This window comes from Dendrobates tinctorius, unplaced genomic scaffold (assembly GCF_039654945.1).
Source record: "Dendrobates tinctorius isolate UK_male_01 unplaced genomic scaffold, ASM3965494v1 ptg000251l, whole genome shotgun sequence".
Taxonomy (NCBI): Eukaryota; Metazoa; Chordata; class Amphibia; order Anura; family Dendrobatidae; genus Dendrobates; species Dendrobates tinctorius.
Window position 1 is genome coordinate 4,774,212 of NW_027361918.1, and position 20,010 is coordinate 4,794,221.

General features: G+C 48.3%; 1 protein-coding gene across 2 annotated transcripts in view; it reads right to left on the reverse strand.

The window, feature by feature from the left end:
• Nucleotides 1-1,390: 1,390 nt before the first annotated feature.
• Nucleotides 1,391-20,010, reverse strand: part of ZNF513 (zinc finger protein 513) — a 46,110-nt gene continuing 27,490 nt past the window's right edge. For both annotated transcript variants that reach the window (XM_073557768.1, XM_073557767.1), the window contains 2 exons: nucleotides 18,425-19,129; nucleotides 1,391-2,468 (listed from right to left, as the gene is read on the reverse strand). In XM_073557768.1, coding sequence (XP_073413869.1) covers nucleotides 1,696-2,468; nucleotides 18,425-19,129 — 1,478 coding nt within the window. In that variant the 3' untranslated portion in view covers nucleotides 1,391-1,695. The remainder of the gene's footprint in view (nucleotides 2,469-18,424; nucleotides 19,130-20,010) is intronic.

The window sequence follows — 20,010 nt, forward strand, 5'->3', positions numbered from 1 at the left end:
CATTAATTTCTAAAAAAAAAAAAGGTTAGCCTGAAAATGGCACAAGCGCAGCAGGCGCTACTAGCGATCCAATAGCTGCTATTGCACAGGCATGGCCAGCGCCATTTTCAATCGGCAATCCGATAGCTGCTAGCAGTATAGCAGTAGCATTTATCAGATCACCAGTAGCTCCTACTGCGCTGGTGCCATTTTCAGGCTTTTTTTTTTTTTTTTTTAGAAATTAATGTATAATCTATTATTAAATATACACTATAGATGCGATCATGCTGCTGGCGCCCCGGAGCACGAGCATATCATTGCCTGAAAACTGAAAATAAAGATTCCACAACAACCACAAGACTGATTCATCACCAGGTATCAGTGTAATCCGTATAATGGCGCCGACCTGACATTGTAGTTACTGAACACAATCCTGCTGACGGGGGCACTTTAACATTGGTTATTATTGTGTGGTAATATCACAGCAGACGGATGCTAGTTACCAAATGTCTTCCAAGACTGACTAGTTATTGATGCTGTAATCCAAGCTCCCCCCACCAGTTGGCATCAATCAGTGCTGAGCAGCATCACAATATCACATGGAATAGTCTCAAACCCTCGGCTCATGTGGTGATCATCCGAGCACAGGCCTCCCACTCTTACAGAAGGCAAATTATCTGAACCTTCTCCAAGTTATTTGTGGTCAGAATACAGAGCCAGGCGAGAAGCGAAACTCCCCCAATCCTGGCCATGCGCACCAAACCATGAGCAATCAATTTTCTGTATGAACTTGGTGTGGCTGGGTTTGGCGTGGCTTTTATCCTTGCCAGGTCCGTTAGTCTGACAACTGATCGTGTACGGGCCTGTAAGAAAATAGGCAAAGCAATGATTACTTTTCCTGCCCTACATCAAACATAGCCGTCTATATCAGCCTCCGATGGGCCTTCACTGAGCTCTTTGTGATCCAACCATCACTGTAATTGACAGTTCACCATTTTGTCAGACAATAGTCTGCGGTCTTCCTGGATCATTGTGTATTATTCACAAAATCTCGTTGACCACAATGGCCAAAGTCAGCTATTTTGGATTTTATGTGCAACAGCAATGTAAGCTTCCCTGAGACTGTGGTAAGAGTATCGGACAGCAGAAACGCTTCTCTCAGAGCTCTGGCCAGTTCCGTGTGTGCTGCTCTCTTTAAGCTTGCATACACTGGATCCTTTCACCCCCCGTCCATGATGTCCCTCACCAGATCTCACATATTCCCTAAGCCAACCTGTGCAAGAAGCCATCTACAAACAGAAAGCTCATAGCTAAGGGATAGCAGGCAAGCTAGACCAAGGCTGGTTCCACCCATCAAGACTGACATCGCTTAACCTCAGCGCAAAGAAAGCAAGAAGTTATTAGGCACATGTTCTGAATAAATATGTATTATCACAAGAAATGTCTACATTCTGTCGTTTGGGTCGTCCTAGCTGATCACCAGGTCTGTCACACCAGAACCGAAATATGCTCCAACCTACAAAAGATATGACACGCTCCACCATGAAATAACAAAAAGGTTGGTTTTCATCTACCAGGGAATTTCCAGCATGACTGAGGATGAGTGTTGTGATCCACAACATAGAATGTCAAGCACTTGTCAGGACAGGCACAAGTCGGCCATGCAATACGCCATATTCACGCCATGTGCATGGGTGACTAAATGAACCAGGACATTTATGCTGCAGTTTCAGACGCAGTGGGTAAGTTAGAGCACTTGCTAAAGAGGCTGCCATGCAGAGGGTCATGGGGGTCCCTCTGGCAATCAGTGTGACCATGGGTCTTCTGGTGCCGCTTGTAGTTGTCCCAGTGTCCTGTAGTGTAGTGGCACTGTGCACAATGGAAAGGTTTCTCCCCCGTGTGTCTCAGCATGTGGCGCTTAAGGTTCATACTCTGGTTGCAGCTATAATTACACAAACCACAGCAAAATGGCTTGTCACCCGAATGAATCCGTCCATGCCTCTTCAGGTTGGCAAGGTTGCCACAAGCATAGTCACAAAGTTGGCACTTGTATGGTTTTTCACCAGTATGCACCCTTTGGTGTCTCTTCAAGTTGTCATAATGGGCAGAGGCGTAAGAACACAGTTGGCACTTGTAAGGCTTCTCCCCGCTGTGGGTCTTCATGTGTCGAGACAAGTGGTTTGGGTAATGAGTCACAAATGAGCAGAGGACACAGGAGAAGTCTTTGTGGGGACTTCCAGATGGTGGAGGGACATTACAACGAGAGCAGTAGTATCCGTCAGTCACACTGTCATTGTCATCCTGGGGACAGCCTTCATTTAACACCATCCCACATGATCGACAGGTGAATGGATAGAGCATCTTGGGGAGACCATCTGCAGTGGAAGGTGGGCGAGGGGAGGCAGGCTGGCTCAAGAGAGGACATGTTGGCAAGAAGATATCAAGGTCGTTGGTTGTCACAGGGAGTGCCAGGACTGCAACGGAGACATCTACAAAAAGAGCAAAGATAAAGTATTACAGATGGTATGTGCAGAGAGCACGATCTACCGAGGAGTAGTGGTGGCCTTGACACCATGATCAGGCCACGCTTCACCCCAGCAGGGAGAGCAGCAGACTCGCCGGTTACACAGTCCTAAATTTGGTTTTTCTTCAATCCATTAACCAAAAAAACAAATCTCCTCATGCTATGAAAGGGAGCGCAGACTATATGACCCTGCCTCACACTTCTCTGGCTGCATGGTCACCTGGGAAGTACACCACTGGGTGCTCCTATGGCCTTTCTTAATTATTTCTTCACAAGCCCACTATAATCTTCTGCACCTTCATCCTATCCCCGCACTCTGATATCCGGATCCCTACACAATATGGCTCAGGTGGCATCTGTGGACACTTTGTGATGGTTTATGGATGTCTACTGTTGTACATGAGAATTAGATAAGTTGATTCTTATATTTTTGGCAGTCATAGTTTCATGGTTCGCTCTCATTCACACGAAGGGTTTTCATGTGCATAGGATGATTGTGTAGAGATCAGAGAGAACCAATCCATACAAGTCAATGAGGTGGATCATCTCTCAGCCATGGTGAGAACGTTTCATCGTACACTACTTTGGTTCGATTCCTGGATGAATCCATCCCCGAAGACCTATTTAATGGTCGTGGGGAAGAGAGAACAGCCATCGCCACAAAGCCAGGTCAACTTAATAAAGCTTGTGGTTTTCACTGGTTACACAAAGAGGGTTTTTTTTACATCGCTCATGTAAATACAGCTAATGATACAGATTCACGAGATCCGGCTCCATCTTCATTGGAACCTGTCACTATCCTCAGTATATTTCTAGACTTTGATCATCTGATTGTAGAATGACCTACAGTGGGTACGGAAAGTATTCAAACCCCTTTAAATTTTTCACTCTTTGTTTCATCGCAGCTATTTGGTAAATTCAAAAAATTTAATTTTTCCTCATTAATGTACACTCTGCACTCCATCTTGACTGAAAAAAACCAGAAATGTAGAAATTTTTGCAAATTTATTAAAGAAAAACTGAAATCTCACATGGTCATAAGTATTTAGTCCCTTTGCTCAGACACTCATATGTAAGTCACATGCTGTCCATTTCCTTGTGATCCTCCTTGAGATGGCTCTACTCCTTCATTGGAGTCCAGCTGTGTATAATTAAACTGATAGGACTTGATTTGTAAAGGCGCACACCTGTCTATATAAGACCTCCCAGCTCACAGTGCATGTCACACCAAATGAGAATCATGAGGCCAAAGGAACTGGCAAAGGAGCTCAGAGACAGAATTGTGGCAAGGCACAGATCTGGCCAAGGTTACAAAAGAATTTCTGCAGTACTCAAGGTTCCTAAGAGCAGTAGCCTCCATAATCCTTAAATGGAAGAAGTTTGGGACCACCAGAAGTCTTCCTAGACCTGTCCATCCAGCCAAACTGAGCAATCGTGAGAGGGGTAAAGAAGAACCCCAAGATCACTGTGGCTGAGCTCCACAGATGCAGTAGGGAGATGGGAGAAAGTTCCACAAAGTCAACTATCACTGCAGCCCTCCACCAGTCGGGCCTTTATAGCAGAGTGGCCTGACGGAAGCCTCTCCTCAGTGCCAGACATATGAAAGCCAAATATGCAAATAAAGTCCGTGGAGTCTCAAACACGGGACTAGCCAGATCTTCCTCCATTGAAGGACCCAGCCAAGGGGTGGCTCCTTTCGGAAACCACCATATTAAGTGGCAATTTAAGTCAATATCCAGCTCTTTACGAGTTTACAGATAAGACAATGGAAATACCAAGGCCAGGTATCCATCCACAGACAGCTGTTTCAGGGTGTTGCCCCTCATCAGTGTGGAGTAGGATTCTGGCTAGGTGGGAGCAATGCCTAGTAGCTGTCATATCTGTAAACTCGTAAAGAGCTGGATATTGACTTAAAGGGCCACTTAATATGGTGGTAATGGTGGTTTCCGAAAGGAGCCACCCCTTGGCTGGGTCCTTCACTGGAGGAAGATCTGGCTAGTCTCATGTTTGAGACTCTTAAATGAGGCTCCACAGACTTTATTTGCATATTTGTATTTCCCAGGGAGCATTGCACCTAAGATTTCACTGATTGAGCGCCTTTGCCAGCTGCCGCAGTGTTTTCTTTGACTGGTCTCCCTGAGGTCAGTGATTGTTTCGTGATGTTGGTCTACTAGGCATTGCTCCCACCTAGCCAGAATCCTACTCCACACTGATGAGGGGCAACACCTCGAAACAGCTGTCTGTGGATGGATACCTGGCCTTGGTATTTCGCTTGTCATATCTATAAACTCGTAAAGAGCTGGATATTGACTTAAAGGGACACTTAATATGGTGGTAATGGTGGTTTCCGAAAGGAGCCACCCCTTGGCTGGGTCCTTCACTGGAGGAAGATCTGGCTAGTCCCGTGTTTGAGACTCTTAAATGAGGCTCCGTGGACTTTATTTGCATATTTGTATTTCCCAGGGAGCATTGCACCTAAGATTTCACTGATTGAGCGCCTTTGCCGGCTGCCGCAGTGTTTTCTTTGACTGGTCTCCCTGAGGTCAGTGATTGTTTCGAGACATATGAAAGCCGGCAGAGTTTGCTAAAAACCACATGAAGGACTCCCAGACTATGAGAAATAAGATTCTCTGGTCTGATGAGACAAAGATAGAACTTTTTGGTGATAATTCTAAGGGGTATGTGTGGAGAAAAACAGGCACTGCCCATCACCTGCCCAATACAATCCCAACAGTGAAACATGGTGGTGGCAGCATCATACTATGGGGGTATTTTTCAGCTGCAGGGACAGGACGACTGGTTGCAATTGAAGGAAACATGAATGCGGCCAAGTACAGAGATATCCAGGGTGAAAACCTCTTCCAGAGTGCCCTGGACCTCAGACTTGGCCGAAGGTTCACCTTCCAACAAGACAATGACCCTAAGCACACAGCTAAAATAACAAAGGAGTAGCTTCAGAACAGCTCTGTGACCATTCTTGACTGGCCCAGCCAGAGCCCTGACCTAAACCCAATGGAGCATCTCTGGAGAGACCTGAAAATGGCTGTCCACCAACGTTCACCATCCAACCTGACGGAACTGGAGAGGATCTGCAAGGAAGAATGGCCGAGGATCCCCAAATCCAGGTGAAAAAACTTGTTGCATCATTCCCAAGAAGACTCATGGCTGTACTAGCTCAAAAGGTGCTTCTACTAAACACTGAGCAAAGGGCCTGAATACTTATGACCATGTGAGATTTCAGTTTTTCTTTTTTAATAAAAATGAACTTTTTTGAATTTACCAAATGGCTGCAACGAAACAAAGTGAAAAATTTATAGGGCTCTGAATACTTTCCATACCCACTGTATAAATGCAATTTCTTTAAAACTTAAAGGCAATGTACACCAGTAAAACACTGAAAGCTATAAGGTTTTCTGTTATCTCCCCCCCCCCTCCTTGTGAGGGACGAGGGAGATTCCATTTTTGATTTATAAAGTCAGGCCCATCATATCCAGAAATCTCCTTCTGCCCCTGGAATTGTGGTTCTCACCCATGGGATAAGTACACAAATTCCCAAAAGAACAGGACTTTGCCTTATAGCCAGGAAATATGAGGCCACGTGTTAAGGCGAGGGGGAGCTGAGCTGGGACCCCCTGCTGTCTTTTGTGCAAGGCAGCCAACATAAATTAGCTATGAATGGCATTGGAAAGCATAGACACTTGGGCACCGACACCTAGATGATTATGAGAGGACTGTGTACCTCAGGGTTAAGTCCAATATACCACCAGAATCCTGGGAGCCCTCCGCGCACACCTGTGTCTCATCTTTTTCTAGCTATCCCGGATACCAAGTGTGAGAGACAAGGGAGACTCCATTTTGGATGTATGAATTCATGCCCCATAGATCCAGGAGACCTCCATCCACTCCTGAAATGTGCTCCCACCCTTGGGAAAAGCACATGGATTCCCATCAGAGCAGGACTTTTACCATTTGGCCAGAGAATTTGAGGCCATGTGTTAATTAAGGCAGGGAGGAGAAGAGCTAGGACCCCTAGCTGTCTTTTGTGCAAGGCAGCCAAAATCAAAGTAGACTCTAGACTGAATGTCACTGACTCCTACAGATGAATCTTGAGAGTACCATGGAAACCAGACCCAGTGTCACCGACATCTAGAGATGAATTATGAGCGTACTGTGTAGCTCAGGGTTATGTCAGACATACCAAAAGAATCCTGGGAGCTCCCCGCACGTACCCCTGCATCTCATATCTCTCTAGCGCGCCTGGATCCCAAGCTATCGAGACGGGCTCTCCAGAACCACTTAGCCGACCCAAGTGTGGACTCTCCACATCAGTCCAGACCTACGAACCCATTGAGACGTGACTCATCCCATTTGGACTTCCCACTTGGAAGTTATGACCCATCCTAGATACTGGGAATTATTTCAGCTAGGAGGTCAGGGGAGAAGAGTTCAGTTCAACCCAGAGGGGCGGTGGCAAATATGGGAGGGGGGCGAGCTAGGGGTTAAAAAGCTAGCTCTACACATTTAGCCAGTGTCACTGTTCTGCCACGGAAGCCACGTCGTGTCACGTGTGGAGACGGACCAGATACTAAGTACCTGAGGTCTCAGCGCTTCCCTGGGGCCCACATGCTATAAGGATTGGTAACGTGACACATACAGCTAGCTGCAATCCCATACCTGTACACTACTTTTATCTGCACCTCTGGCTGTAATCTCTGTATATTACTCTGTATATATTTGTATTATCTAGTGCGCCTTTTGGCAATTAAGTATCAATTAATCTTTGGCTGCTCTTTTATCTCGAAACCCGATTTCCCTCGTCTGTGAGTCCAGATAGTACTTATGCTACCTGGGGTTGGTTTCTTACCAGATATAAGCTTGATAACGGACCGGGCTTATGTCTAACTAGGAAAAATGGAATCAAGAGCAGTGAATAAAATAAAAGATTTTTATTATACTCAATAGGGTAAAATACAATATGTAAGAAAAAAAGAGATGTGGCTAAATACAAGATAAGGGAATCAGCGACATCCAGTTATCACATATAAGTAAAGGGAGTGGATTATGTTATTGCTATCTTGCCTTTGCCTAAATAATATTAATTGTACCATGACCTTATATGTGGTAACTGGATGTCGCTGATTCCCTTATCTTGTATTTAGCCACATCTCTTTTTTTCTTACATATTGTATTTTACCCTATTGAGTATAATAAAAATCTTATATTTTATTTACTGCTCTTGATTCCATTTTTTCTTTGGTCTGAATATAGCTCCAATGGATGAGCATTACTATTGATAGCCGCTTTGTGGTATTTATATCTAACTAGGAACTGGTGGCAGCATGCTGTCCTGGTGTTATTGGGGATCCTGGCAGTGATGGACCAGAGGTTTATATATATATATATATATATATTCCCGGCCTGGGACTGGCGATATATATACCACCCTCACTGCAGAGTGCCTCGGTAACTAGTACGTAACAGGGCAGCATCTCCTGCGACTACTTATACTGGGTGCAGTTCCCTGACTGGCCTGAGGGAAAGGGGGTGCCAGAGAGCTGTGACTGTAAGCTCAGTCACAGATTGGTGACGGCGGAGGGATATCCAGCTCTCGTTTCTCCTTACAAGTGGCACAGCAGTGGGATCGAGAGAATAGTGTGTGTGGGACCCCTACTCCCAGACTAAGGACTACCAGCAAATAATATAAGGTATGTGGGTGCACTGGTTGCAGCTCTGTGTCAGTAACCAAAGAGTGCAAGGATGGCCAGTGGCAGAACTCTGGAAATGGTCAATGCTATGGTCAATGGGGAGGAGGTGGATGATTGTGTTCAAGGTGATGGAGAGTCCAGCCAAGGCTCCCCAAGGAGCCCGCCACCTGTGCTCAGTCCTGCAGTGGACTGCCCCTCACCTGCCCACCCCAGCCAAGCAGGATCGGATGCCCTCCTGTAAGTAGCTATGGCCAGCCTCAAGGCCGGAGACAAAGCCACCTATGATACTCTCATGGCAGAACGTCAGCGGGAGCGCAAACTCCAGCAACAAATGCTTCAACTCCAACTCCAGCTGCAGACCCCAGCCCGTCACAAGTCCCCTGAAACCCAGATCCCGAAGCTACGGGCAGATGACTTCCCTTTGCTGGACCAAGGAGGGGACTTGGACACTTTCTTGTTGGCATTTGAAAAAAATTGCCATCAGTGCCATCTGCCTGAGGACCAGTGGGTCCGGTTCTTAACCCCTCGCCTCAGGGGTAAGGCCCTGGAAATCTTTGGCTACCTTCCCAACGAGACCACCCTGAGCTATGAGGACATCAAGCAGGCTCTGGCCCGGTAGTACAATTTTACCCCTGAGACATACCGGAAGAAGCTCCGGAGAATGCAGCGGGGTCCTGCAGACAGCTGGACCGATCACATGCGAGCCTTACTGAGAGCAGTTGAATGGACCACAGGACTGGAGCTCACCACCGTCTCAGCAGCTGAAGGAGTTCATCGCAACTGAGCAGTTTTTGTGGAACTGCTTGTAGGACCTCCAGCAGTTCATCCGTAACTGGAAACCAAAGGGGGCCTCTGCTACAGCCGCCCTGGCAGGCGAATACACCAACAATAGGGCACCTGAAGTCAAGAGGGCTGCCAGCAGCACCTGGAGAGGGGGTAAAACCAATCCTACCCATTTCCCCGGCCCATAGAATGCAGGGGCGCACCCCTCTGCTCCCCTCTCCAGGTCAGGGGTGGAACCCTGCCAATGTCATCATTGCAACCAACCAGGACACTTCAAGGCCATGTGTCCCCAGCGCCATAAGGCCGCGTCCAAGAAGCCATCAACTGTTTTGTGTGTGGGAGGGGGTAGTGATAGGTCCCTTGACAATTACCAACCTGTCACTATCGGCCGTGCAGCGGTCATGGGACTGCAGGACACCGGCGCTGAGATGACCCTTGTATGGCCTGAGGTGGGGTCTCCCTGGGATTAGGTACCCGGAAAAACCCTTTTCGTCTCCAGGATTGGAGGCGTCGAACTGGCACTGCCCATTGTCGAGTATTTAGACTGGGGAGCCGGGAGGGGAATATAGGAGGTGTGGGTATCGGCTAATATTCCTGCCAATGTTTTGCTTGGGACCGATTTGAGGCAGCTAGTGTCCTAGTATGTGGCCACTGAACCCCCAAGTTCGGCTGCTATAGACTGTCTTGAAATGTCCACTGCTAATGCTGTTGATGTTAATGTATTGAATGTGCCTCCTGCTGTGAAGGGGGAAGCAAAATCTGAAACTTTTCCATACACTGAAACTACACGCACAGGGACAGCAGCTGTGATAGGCGGGAGGTGTGAAGATGCCCTCAGGTGTGATCAGCCAGTGTGCTGGGATCTACTGTCATCTAGTGGGAGAAACGGGGGCATGGAGCTGCGGGAGGAGGCTCAGAATTGGGGGGGCAGCCATGGGAAGTGCAGGGCCCCTAGATGAGTCCAGACTGCTGAGATCAGAACCGCTGCAGGGAGGAACAGAACCTGGGGATTGGTGGTGTTACAGGAGACGTGGATCCATCAAGTAAGGCCCCAGGGCAGGCGTTCCCCACATCCGGGATGTCAGGAGGCCAGGTTAGTCTGCCTGATCCAGCGACTTGGTCAGGCGCATAGGGGAAGCGGGCGCTACCCACGGTCGCAGCGGTCGTGGTCAGTCACCAGGAGTGGGAGCAAGGGCCCAGGTAACCTCACGGAGGTCCGGTGGCTTCCCCATGTCCAACCAAGTGGCTGCCGAGTCAGACAAATGCCAGGAGACAGGTCCCGATGAACTGATGGAAGACGTGACAGTTTAGTCTATTCTGGCCACGTATAGTCGGGGGTTTCAGGCGACATGAAAGCTCTTAAGGAGCAGGTGGCACAGCCTTCCATGGAGTCAGACTGCGAGCAGGTGGTCATCCCATGGAGTCAGACTGCTAGCACGTGGTCTGGGACCAGGGACGGCTGTACCAGGTACGGCTGTACCAGGTAACTGTTCAGCAGAGGCGTGGCCCAGGGACTGACAGTAAGTGGTACCCTATCCGTTCAGGATGGAATTGTTGCGGTTCGCACATGAGATTCCAATGGCCGGAAACTTAGGGATCGCTAAAACGAAGGCCAGGCTAGCCCAGCAATTCTATTGGCCTAAAATGGGGGCCGATGTGGCTGCCTACTGCCGTTCGTGTGACACCTATCAGAGGGAGAAGGCGGGGCCGCGCCCCAAAGCCCCACTGCTAACTCTGCCCATCAAAGAAGAGCCTTTCAGGAGGGTAGATGTGGATCTCATTGGACCGCAGTCCATTCCCAGCCACTACGGGAAATGCTTCATCCTGGCGGCAGTAGATTATGCCACCCGGTTCCCGGAAGCTGTAGCCTTATCGTCCATTCGGGCCGACAAGGTGGCTACCGCCTTACTGGCGATTTTATCCCCAGTGGGGTTTCCCCAGGAAATGCTCACCGACTGAGGGACCCAGTTCATGTCGCAGCTGATGGAGTCACTTTGTAAGCAAATACATGTGCAACATCTGGTGGCCAGCCCGTACCACCCACAGTCTAATGGCCTGTGCAAGCGGTTCAATGGCACCTTGAAGCAGATGCTTAAGATGTTGGCCGCCTCCCACAGGAGAGATTGGGAGAGATACCTCCCACAACTGTTATTTGCCTAGCGGGAGGTTCCACAGGCCTCAAAGGAGTTCTCCCCTTTTGAGCTACTGTATGGGTGACGTGTGCGGGGGCCCCTGGCTCTGGTGAGAGGCATGGGAAGGGGACTTGGCCACCCCTGGAGGGTCGGTCATATGTTGTGTGTGTTGTGCAATTCCGGAACAAGATGACAGCCTTGCCGGGGCTGGTGCATGACAATATGGCCCAAGCCCAGGCTGACCAGAAGCTTTGGTACCACCAGAATGCTGGTGAGAGGACCTACCAGGTGGGTCAAAAGGTGTGGGAACTGGTCCCCGTACCACAGAACAGCTTCAGGCGGCCTGGGAGGGCCCATACCTTGTGCACCAGCCGCTCAATGCCGTTACGTACCTGGTCACCCTGGACCACTCCCGTGGAAGGAGGAAGACCTTCCACGTTAACATGATGAAGGCCCATCATGAGCGGGAGGGCCTGCGCCCTCCTCGTGTGCAACCTTCCTGAGGAAGGAGAGGCAGAAACCATCCTGGATCTGCTCACCCAGGTCAAAGCGGGTGTATCCATCGAGGATGTGGAGGTTGGCAACCAGTTCTCGGAGGACCAATGGTCCCAGCTGGGGGTCACCCTACACCCCTTCCGGGAGCTGTTCAGTAGCCTGACCGGAAGGACTGAAACAGCCGTCCATGACGTGAACACTGGGAAACACCCCCCAATCCGGCGTTCAGTATATCGGGTCTCTCTCGAGGTGCAGCAGCATATGCACCAAGAGATTGACGAAATGCTGAATAAAGGACTTTGTCCCCAAAAAGGACCAAACAACCCGGTTCTGCGTGGACTACAGAAGGCTCAACACTGTGATAGTCACCGATGCTTTCCCCTTACCACGCATCGATGATTTGCTTGACCAGTTGGCCGGGGCTGGATCTGAGCAGGGGATATTGGCAGATTCCCCTGACCCCGTGAGGCATGGGAACGCTCTGCCTTTGTTACCCCTTTTGGACTGTATGAATTTTTCAGCGGATGGTCAATGCACTACTCAAGGGACTTGAAGGGTACGCGGCCGTGTACTAGATGATATTACCATCTTAAGGCCCACCTAGGAGGATCGCCTAGAGCATTTGGTGCAGGTGCCTGGGCGGATCCAACGGGCAGGTTTGACCATCAAGCCATAAAAATGCCACCTGGGCATGAGCGAGGTCCTCTACCTGGGTTACTGGGTAGGCGGGGGGTTCTGAAGCCAGAGCCTGAACAAGTGGATGTCATTGCATTCTGGCCCACCCCCAGGACTAAGAAGCAGGTGATGTCCTTCTTGGGGACCGCCAAGTATTATAGCAGGTTCCCACACTATAGTACCCTGGCAAAGCCCCTGACGGACCTCATCAAGAAGAAGCTGCCCATCACAGTTGACTGGACAGTCCCCTGCGAGACAGCTTTCCAGGCGCTCAAGACCACTCTCTATAGCTTCCTAGTACTACAAGCTGCTGACTTTGAATGGCCGTTTGTAGTACAGATTGACGCCAATGACTTTGGCCTCGGTGCTGTGCTCAGTCAGGTTAACTTGAGGGACCAGGCACATCCTGTCTTGTACCTAAGCAGGAAGCTACTGTCAAGGGAGGTGGCCTACTCCACAATGGAAAAGGAATATCTGGCAATTGTATGGGCCCTGCAGCGTCTGCAGCCCTACTTATACGGGCGCCACTTCACCGCGGAGATGGACCACAACCCCCTCAGCTGGTTACACACGGTCTCCGGGACAAATGGGAGGTTGCTACGCTGGAGAAATCACTTGGGAGCGGTATCAGCGTCTGCATAAAGGAGAAATCACTTGGGAGCGGTATCAGCGTCTGCATAAAGGAGAAATCACTCGGGAGCGGTATCAGCGTCCGCATAAAGGAGAAATCACTTGGGAGCGGTATCAGCGTCTGCATAAAGGAGAAATCACTCGGGAGCGGTATCAGCGTCGGCATAAAGGAGAAATCACTCGGGAGCGGTATCAGCGTCCGCATAAAGGAGAAATCACTCGGGAGCGGTATCAGCGTCCGCATAAAGGAGAAATCACTCGGGAGCGGTATCAGCGTCCGCATAAAGGAGAAATCACTCGGGAGCGGTATCAGCGTCCGCATAAAGGAGAAATCACTCGGGAGCGGTATCAGCATCCGCATAAAGGAGAAATCACTCGGGAGCGGTATCAGCGTCCGCATAAAGGAGAAATCACTCGGGAGCGGTATCAGCGTCCGCATAAAGGAGAAATCACTCGGGAGCGGTATCAGCGTCCGCATAAAGGAGAAATCACTCGGGAGCGGTATCAGCGTCCGCATAAAGGAGAAATCACTCGGGAGCGGTATCAGCGTCCGCATAAAGGTGAAATCACTCGGGAGCGGTATCAGCGTCCGCATAAAGGAGAAATCACTCGGGAGCGGTATCAGCGTCCGCATAAAGGAGAAATCACTCGGGAGCGGTATCAGCGTCCGCATAAAGGAGAAATCACTCGGGAGCGGTATCAGCGTCCGCATAAAGGAGAAATCACTCGGGAGCGGTATCAGCGTCCGCATAAAGGAGAAATCACTCGGGAGCGGTATCAGCGTCCGCATAAAGGAGAAATCACTCGGGAGCGGTATCAGCGTCCGCATAAAGGAGAAATCACTCGGGAGCGGTATCAGCGTCCGCATAAAGGAGAAATCACTCGGGAGCGGTATCAGCGTCCGCATAAAGGAGAAATCACTCGGGAGCGGTATCAGCGTCCGCATAAAGGAGAAATCACTCGGGAGCGGTATCAGCGTCCGCATAAAGGAGAAATCACTCGGGAGCGGTATCAGCGTCCGCATAAAGGTGAAATCACTCGGGAGCGGTATCAGCGTCCGCATAAAGGAGAAATCACTCGGGAGCGGTATCAGCGTCCGCATAAAGGAGAAATCACTCGGGAGCGGTATCAGCGTCCGCATAAAGGAGAAATCACTCGGGAGCGGTATCAGCGTCCGCATAAAGGAGAAATCACTCGGGAGCGGTATCAGCGTCCGCATAAAGGAGAAATCACTCGGGAGCGGTATCAGCGTCCGCATAAAGGAGAAATCACTCGGGAGCGGTATCAGCGTCCGCATAAAGGAGAAATCACTCGGGAGCGGTATCAGCGTCCGCATAAAGGAGAAATCACTCGGGAGCGGTATCAGCGTCCGCATAAAGGAGAAATCACTCGGGAGCGGTATCAGCGTCCGCATAAAGGAGAAATCATTCGGGAGCGGTATCAGCGTCCGCATAAAGGAGAAATCACTCGGGAGCGGTATCAGCGTCCGCATAAAGGAGAAATCACTCGGGAGCGGTATCAGCGTCCGCATAAAGGAGAAATCACTCGGGAGCGGTATCAGCGTCCGCAGAGGGGAAGAAATCACTCGGGAGCAGTAACAGTGCCTGCAGAGAGGAAAAGATCACTTGGGAGAAGTATCAGCATCTACAGGGGAGAAAGATCGCTCGAGAATGGTATCAGTGCCTGCAGAGAGGAAGAGATCACTCGGGAGCGTTATCAGCGTCTGCTGAGAAGAGATCACACGGGAGCAGTAACAGTGCCTGCAGAGAGGAAGAGATCACTCAGGAGCGTTGTCAGCGTCTGCTGAGAAGAGATCACTCGGGAGCAGTAACAGTGCCTGCAGAGAGGAAGAGATCACTCAGGAGCGTTATCAGCGTCTGCTGAGAAGAGATCACACGGGAACAGTAACAGTGCCTGCAGAGAGGAAGAGATCACTCGGGAGCATTATCAGCGTCTGCTGAGAAGAGATCACTCGGGAGTAGTAACAGTGCCTGCAGAGAGGAAGAGATCACTCGGGAGCGTTATCAGCGTCTGCTGAGAAGAGATCACACGGGAACAGTAACAGTGCCTGCAGAGAGGAAGAGATCACTTGACATTTAACAAAAAAGTTTGGTTCGGGTACCACAACAGTACCCAAACCCGAACCCCATTCAGATGAATGAGGGCCCCAAACATCCGTTGTTTGCCACACCATCTTCTGCATCACAGCACTGCAAGCACTGCTTCGGATAGGCTGTAAAATTATTACCGGCAATCAAAGAGCTGCGGTTCCCGCACTGTCAAATGACAGCGTAAGGCAGCAGCTGTGACCGGCAGTAAAAAGTTTACCTCCTGTCACAGGTGTCTGCTGATGAGAGTACTACTCCCATCAGCCTACACCTGCTGCTGCTAATAACAAGAGCAGGTGCGGCTGATGTGAGTATTCATCAGCCGTCACCTGCGCTATAAATAAAAAAATACAATTTTGTAAACAATGACTTGGGGTCCATTCCATTTTTGATAACAAGCATGGCAAAACTGACCGCTGTGGGCTGCAACCCTTAGCTGTCAGCTTTATCATGGCTGGTTATCAAGAATAGAGAAGTTCTCTCCATTGTTTTTTTCTTTTTTTAAATCATTTAAATAAATTTTAAAAACAGCATGGGCTCCCCTGCCATTTTTGACAACCAGCCAATCTAAAGCAGACAGCTGGGGGTTGGTATTCTCAGGCTGGTAAGGGGCCATGGATTTTGCCCCCCCCCCAGCATAAAAATAGCAGCCTGCAGCCGCCTCAGAAAAGGCGCATCTATTAGATGCACCAATTCATGCGCTTTGCCTGGCTCTTCCCACTTGCCCTGTCGCTGTGGCAATTAGGGTTCATATTTATGGGGTTGAGTTCACCTTTCTATTTTCAGGTGACATCAAGTCCATGGCCGAGTAATGGAGAGGCATATATAATAAACCTATCCATTACTAATACTATAGTCATAATTTTAATAACAAGGCGAAAACACCGTGTGCACTACTATGGTGGTGCTAAGGTAGGTTCCAAAACCATATATAGTATATATTGAAAACCTTGCACTCAACTTAATGCTCCCTGCGACTGATTAAGATTTACCTGCGTTTCAGCAGCACACAATACATTGGCTTCACAGGGACACTCTTAAAGCGCCCTCCAACACAATTGCATCCCATCTTCTAATATGTAACTGATGAAGGTCAACACTGACCGAAACGTTTTTGGTACTACAATAAACAGTTCCACTAAGCATTAAGTTGAGTGCAAGGTTTTCTCTATATAATTTTAATAACAAACACACAGAATAAAGTATTTTATTTGAAATACAAATATACAGTTTTACAAATTTATTTAAAAATAAACACAGTTATACTCACCTTATGCCCATTCCATTGATGCCCTGGTCTCCTGTAAAAAACAGAAACTAAAAACCAACAATATCCCTCACCTGTACGACACATGTCCCATGCTGTAATCCATATATGCGATAATTGACCTGCTGTTCTTAATGACCTACGGTAACCTCAAGAACGTCACTACTAGTCACTGACGCTGTGCTTGCAGCAGCTCTTTCTACCGGGCTTTTCCGCATGGACAGTCGCATCTTGGTACCATCCAGGTTGAAAACCAATTGTCACAGACATGGATTACTGCGTGGGACAGAACGACAGACAGGTGAGGGATATTGTTTTCTATTTTAGTTTTTTTTTTTACAGGAGACGAGGGACTCAATGGAATGGGTATTAGGTGAGTATTTTTGCTATTTACTAATTTCTGTGTTTTTTTTACAGGGATCGAGGAAATGAATGGAATGGGCATGATGCAAATAGAGCTGTGTTTGTTATTTTTAAATAAAAAAGTAAAACGGTGTATATTTTTTATTTCAAATAAAGGACTTTATTCTGGGTGTTGATATTGACAATATAATTATGGGATTAGTAATGGATAGTTGTCTTATAGACGCCTCTCCATTAATAACCTGTGGGTTTGATGTCACCAGACAATACAAGGGTGACATCAACTCCACAAATATGAACCCCACTTGCCACCACCACAGGGCAAGTGGGAAGAGACAGGCAAAGCATCAGAATTAGTGCAGCTAATAGATTACCCTTTTATGGAGTAGCTTTGAGCTATTTTTAGGCTGGGGGGACAATATCCATGGCCCCTAACCAACCTGAGAATATCAACCCCCAGCTTTCTGCTTTAGCAAGACTGGCTGTCAAAAATGGGACCCCCCTTTATTTATTTAAATCATTTTTAAAAATGGCATGGGGACCCCTTTATTCTTGATAACCAGCCATGATAAAGCTGACAGCTGTGGGTTGCAGCCTGCAGCTGTCAGTTTTGCCATGCTGGCTATCAAAAATAGAACAGACCCCACACCATTTGTTTTATTTATAGCGCAGGTGCCGGCTGACGAATACTTCCATCAGCCGCCGTCTGCTCTCGCTGTTATTAGCGGCAGCAGGTGTAGGCTCATGGGAGTAGAGTACTCTCATCAGCCGACGCCTCTGTGACCAGAGGTTAGTTTTTTATCTCTGGTCACAGCTGCTGTCACATGAACTGCAGCTCTCTTACCGTCGGTAATGATCTTACCGCCGATCAGAGACGCTGGTGTTTCTCACACAATCATGCAGATCACAGGAACACCCGATTCTTACACTATAGCTGGTCTGAACAATGAAGGCAACTGTTACCACCCACCTTTCGTGTCTCCCCTTTTCCCTCATAGACTGTAAGCTTGCGAGCAGGGCCCTCATTCCTCTTGGTATTTGTTACAATCTATGTGATTATTGTTATGCTGTAATGTCTATCGTCTGTACAAGTCCCCTCTAAAATGTAAAGTGCTGCGGAATATGTCGGCGCTATAGAAATAAAATGTATTATTATTATTATTAGATAACAGCATGGGAAACACCCAATGATCAGGGTGCAGAACCCGAACAGTAACACAGACTTCCTGGAGAAGTCCATGTTCGGGGTCCATGCTCGAACAGTAGGTGCTTGGTACGGACACCGGACTTTACTGTTTGGGTTTGCCCATCACTAAGAATAGGCCGAAAGCTTTTTGTCACAAGAAATTGTATTGAGGGTGACAAATAATCTATTGATCGAGAACTGATGGAGAAAGGTTGGACTTGACGGACCGTAGACTTATTTCACCCTATATTAACTATATATGAAGTATGATGCCTATGGAATCGGAAGTGATAGTGATACACTACATTTGGGCAATGCAGCAGTATTATTAAGCCATGTTCATACTTAAAGTTTTGTGGGGTTTTTAAGTATTTTCTTATACCCATATTCTTGAGATTTGTGCTTCATGTCTTTTTTGGGGTCAATTCCCAGTTTTGGATAAAGATAACAATGCACTAACAAAAAGCTGACCACTGTCCTGTACTGATAGACACAGGAGCAGTGTCCAGAAAGCTTCCACACATCAAAATGAGTAGTAAAATGATGGGTTTGAGCCATGAAATGTCTGTGAACTGACCATCGGTGGTGCGCTTTCCTCCGCCTCTCTCTTCCCCATCCTCCTCGCCATCTTCTCCATCATCTTCCTTCTTTACCCCCTGGTGCTGCCTCTCCATTCCTCTCCTGCGATGCACCAGTAGGTGCCGTTTCAGGTTGCGGCTTTGGTTGCAGCGGTAAGTGCACATATTGCAGATGTAGGGTTTCTCCTTGGTGTGGACACGTTGGTGCCTCTTCAGGTTCCCAGGACTGCTGCAGGAGAAGCTGCAGTGATCACACCGGAAGGGCTTCTCGCCCGTGTGGGTGCGCAAATGGCGCTTTAGGTTAACTAACTGTGCAGATGCATAAAAGCAATGAGGGCAGCGGAAGGGCTTCTCTCCATTGTGAGTCTTCATATGACGCTTCAAGTGGCTGGAGTAATGAGTGGAAAAGGGGCACAGGCGGCAGGGGAATAGCAACCGGTCCTTCTGTGCCTCTGTGCCCAAGCATGGATGAGTGATCGGGAGATGTGCCGAACCTTCAGCTGCTGGAGATGACGACAAGCAGGGTAAACACTGATGGGCCAGGAACACACAACGGCTGGGAGGGTCACATTCTTTACACGGAGATGGTGTAGAATCCATTGCACCCTCCTCGGGATCACTGTCTGCACTAAGGGGTCGATACCCAGCATATTCATCCTCACTCAAGGAATAGCAGGGAATCTCCATCTTGCCAACCCCAGAATCTGCAGAGAAAACAAAGGATGTTATCAGACACGCAGGGGGACACACAGACCGTCAAACACAGAGCAGGAGCAGTCATCAGACCTCGGTTCTACTACAGGCGGATAATACTTCCAATACTGTGTCCTGTAGAACCCATTACTCACGATGTCCACAAATGGCTCCTCTGCTGTAGTTCAGCAAAGGGCCTCTCTGATATATCGGCCTGGACATTCATGAACATGTTCCCCATCCACATGGCTCTCCACCTTACTATGCCTCTCCTTACAGTCATCACAGCTCGTCATTGTCTTCAGGGTTTCTCTTGAGCTGCACCTAGACTTTGCTTTGCCACAGAAAACCTCCTAATATTTTAGATGTGTCCTGAAAAACAACCTGGAAGATTTATCAAAGGGAAAGCTGCCCTTAGCAATCCCTCAAGCTGTAACCTTCATTTAAGAACTTGGTCTCCACCAGTGTTACGCTCTTAGTATGTGTAGCATTTGAAAAATTGAAAACGGAATGTTCCAGCTCATTTTAATAAAATATTCTCTTTATTCCATAATGATTAAAATGTAGATAGCTCCTCGGACATCACTATATCGCACGATAGGATGAGTGAGGTGTTTCGATCGCTGCCGCGATCTTTTTAAAAGCTAGCTTTGATAAAGATCGCAGCAGCGATCGAAACACGTCGCACGTCCTCACGTGCAATATAGTGATGTCTGAGGAGCTATCTACATTTTAATCATTATGGAAAAGAGAGAATACTAAATTAAGGAGAGCTGGAACATTCAGTTTTCAATTTTTCACCTGGTCACATCCCATCAGGAGTGAGTTCTGTGCACCTTCTGAAGATCAGTGAGCTGACTTTTCTTTGTCATTGTTGTGATTCACTATGTGT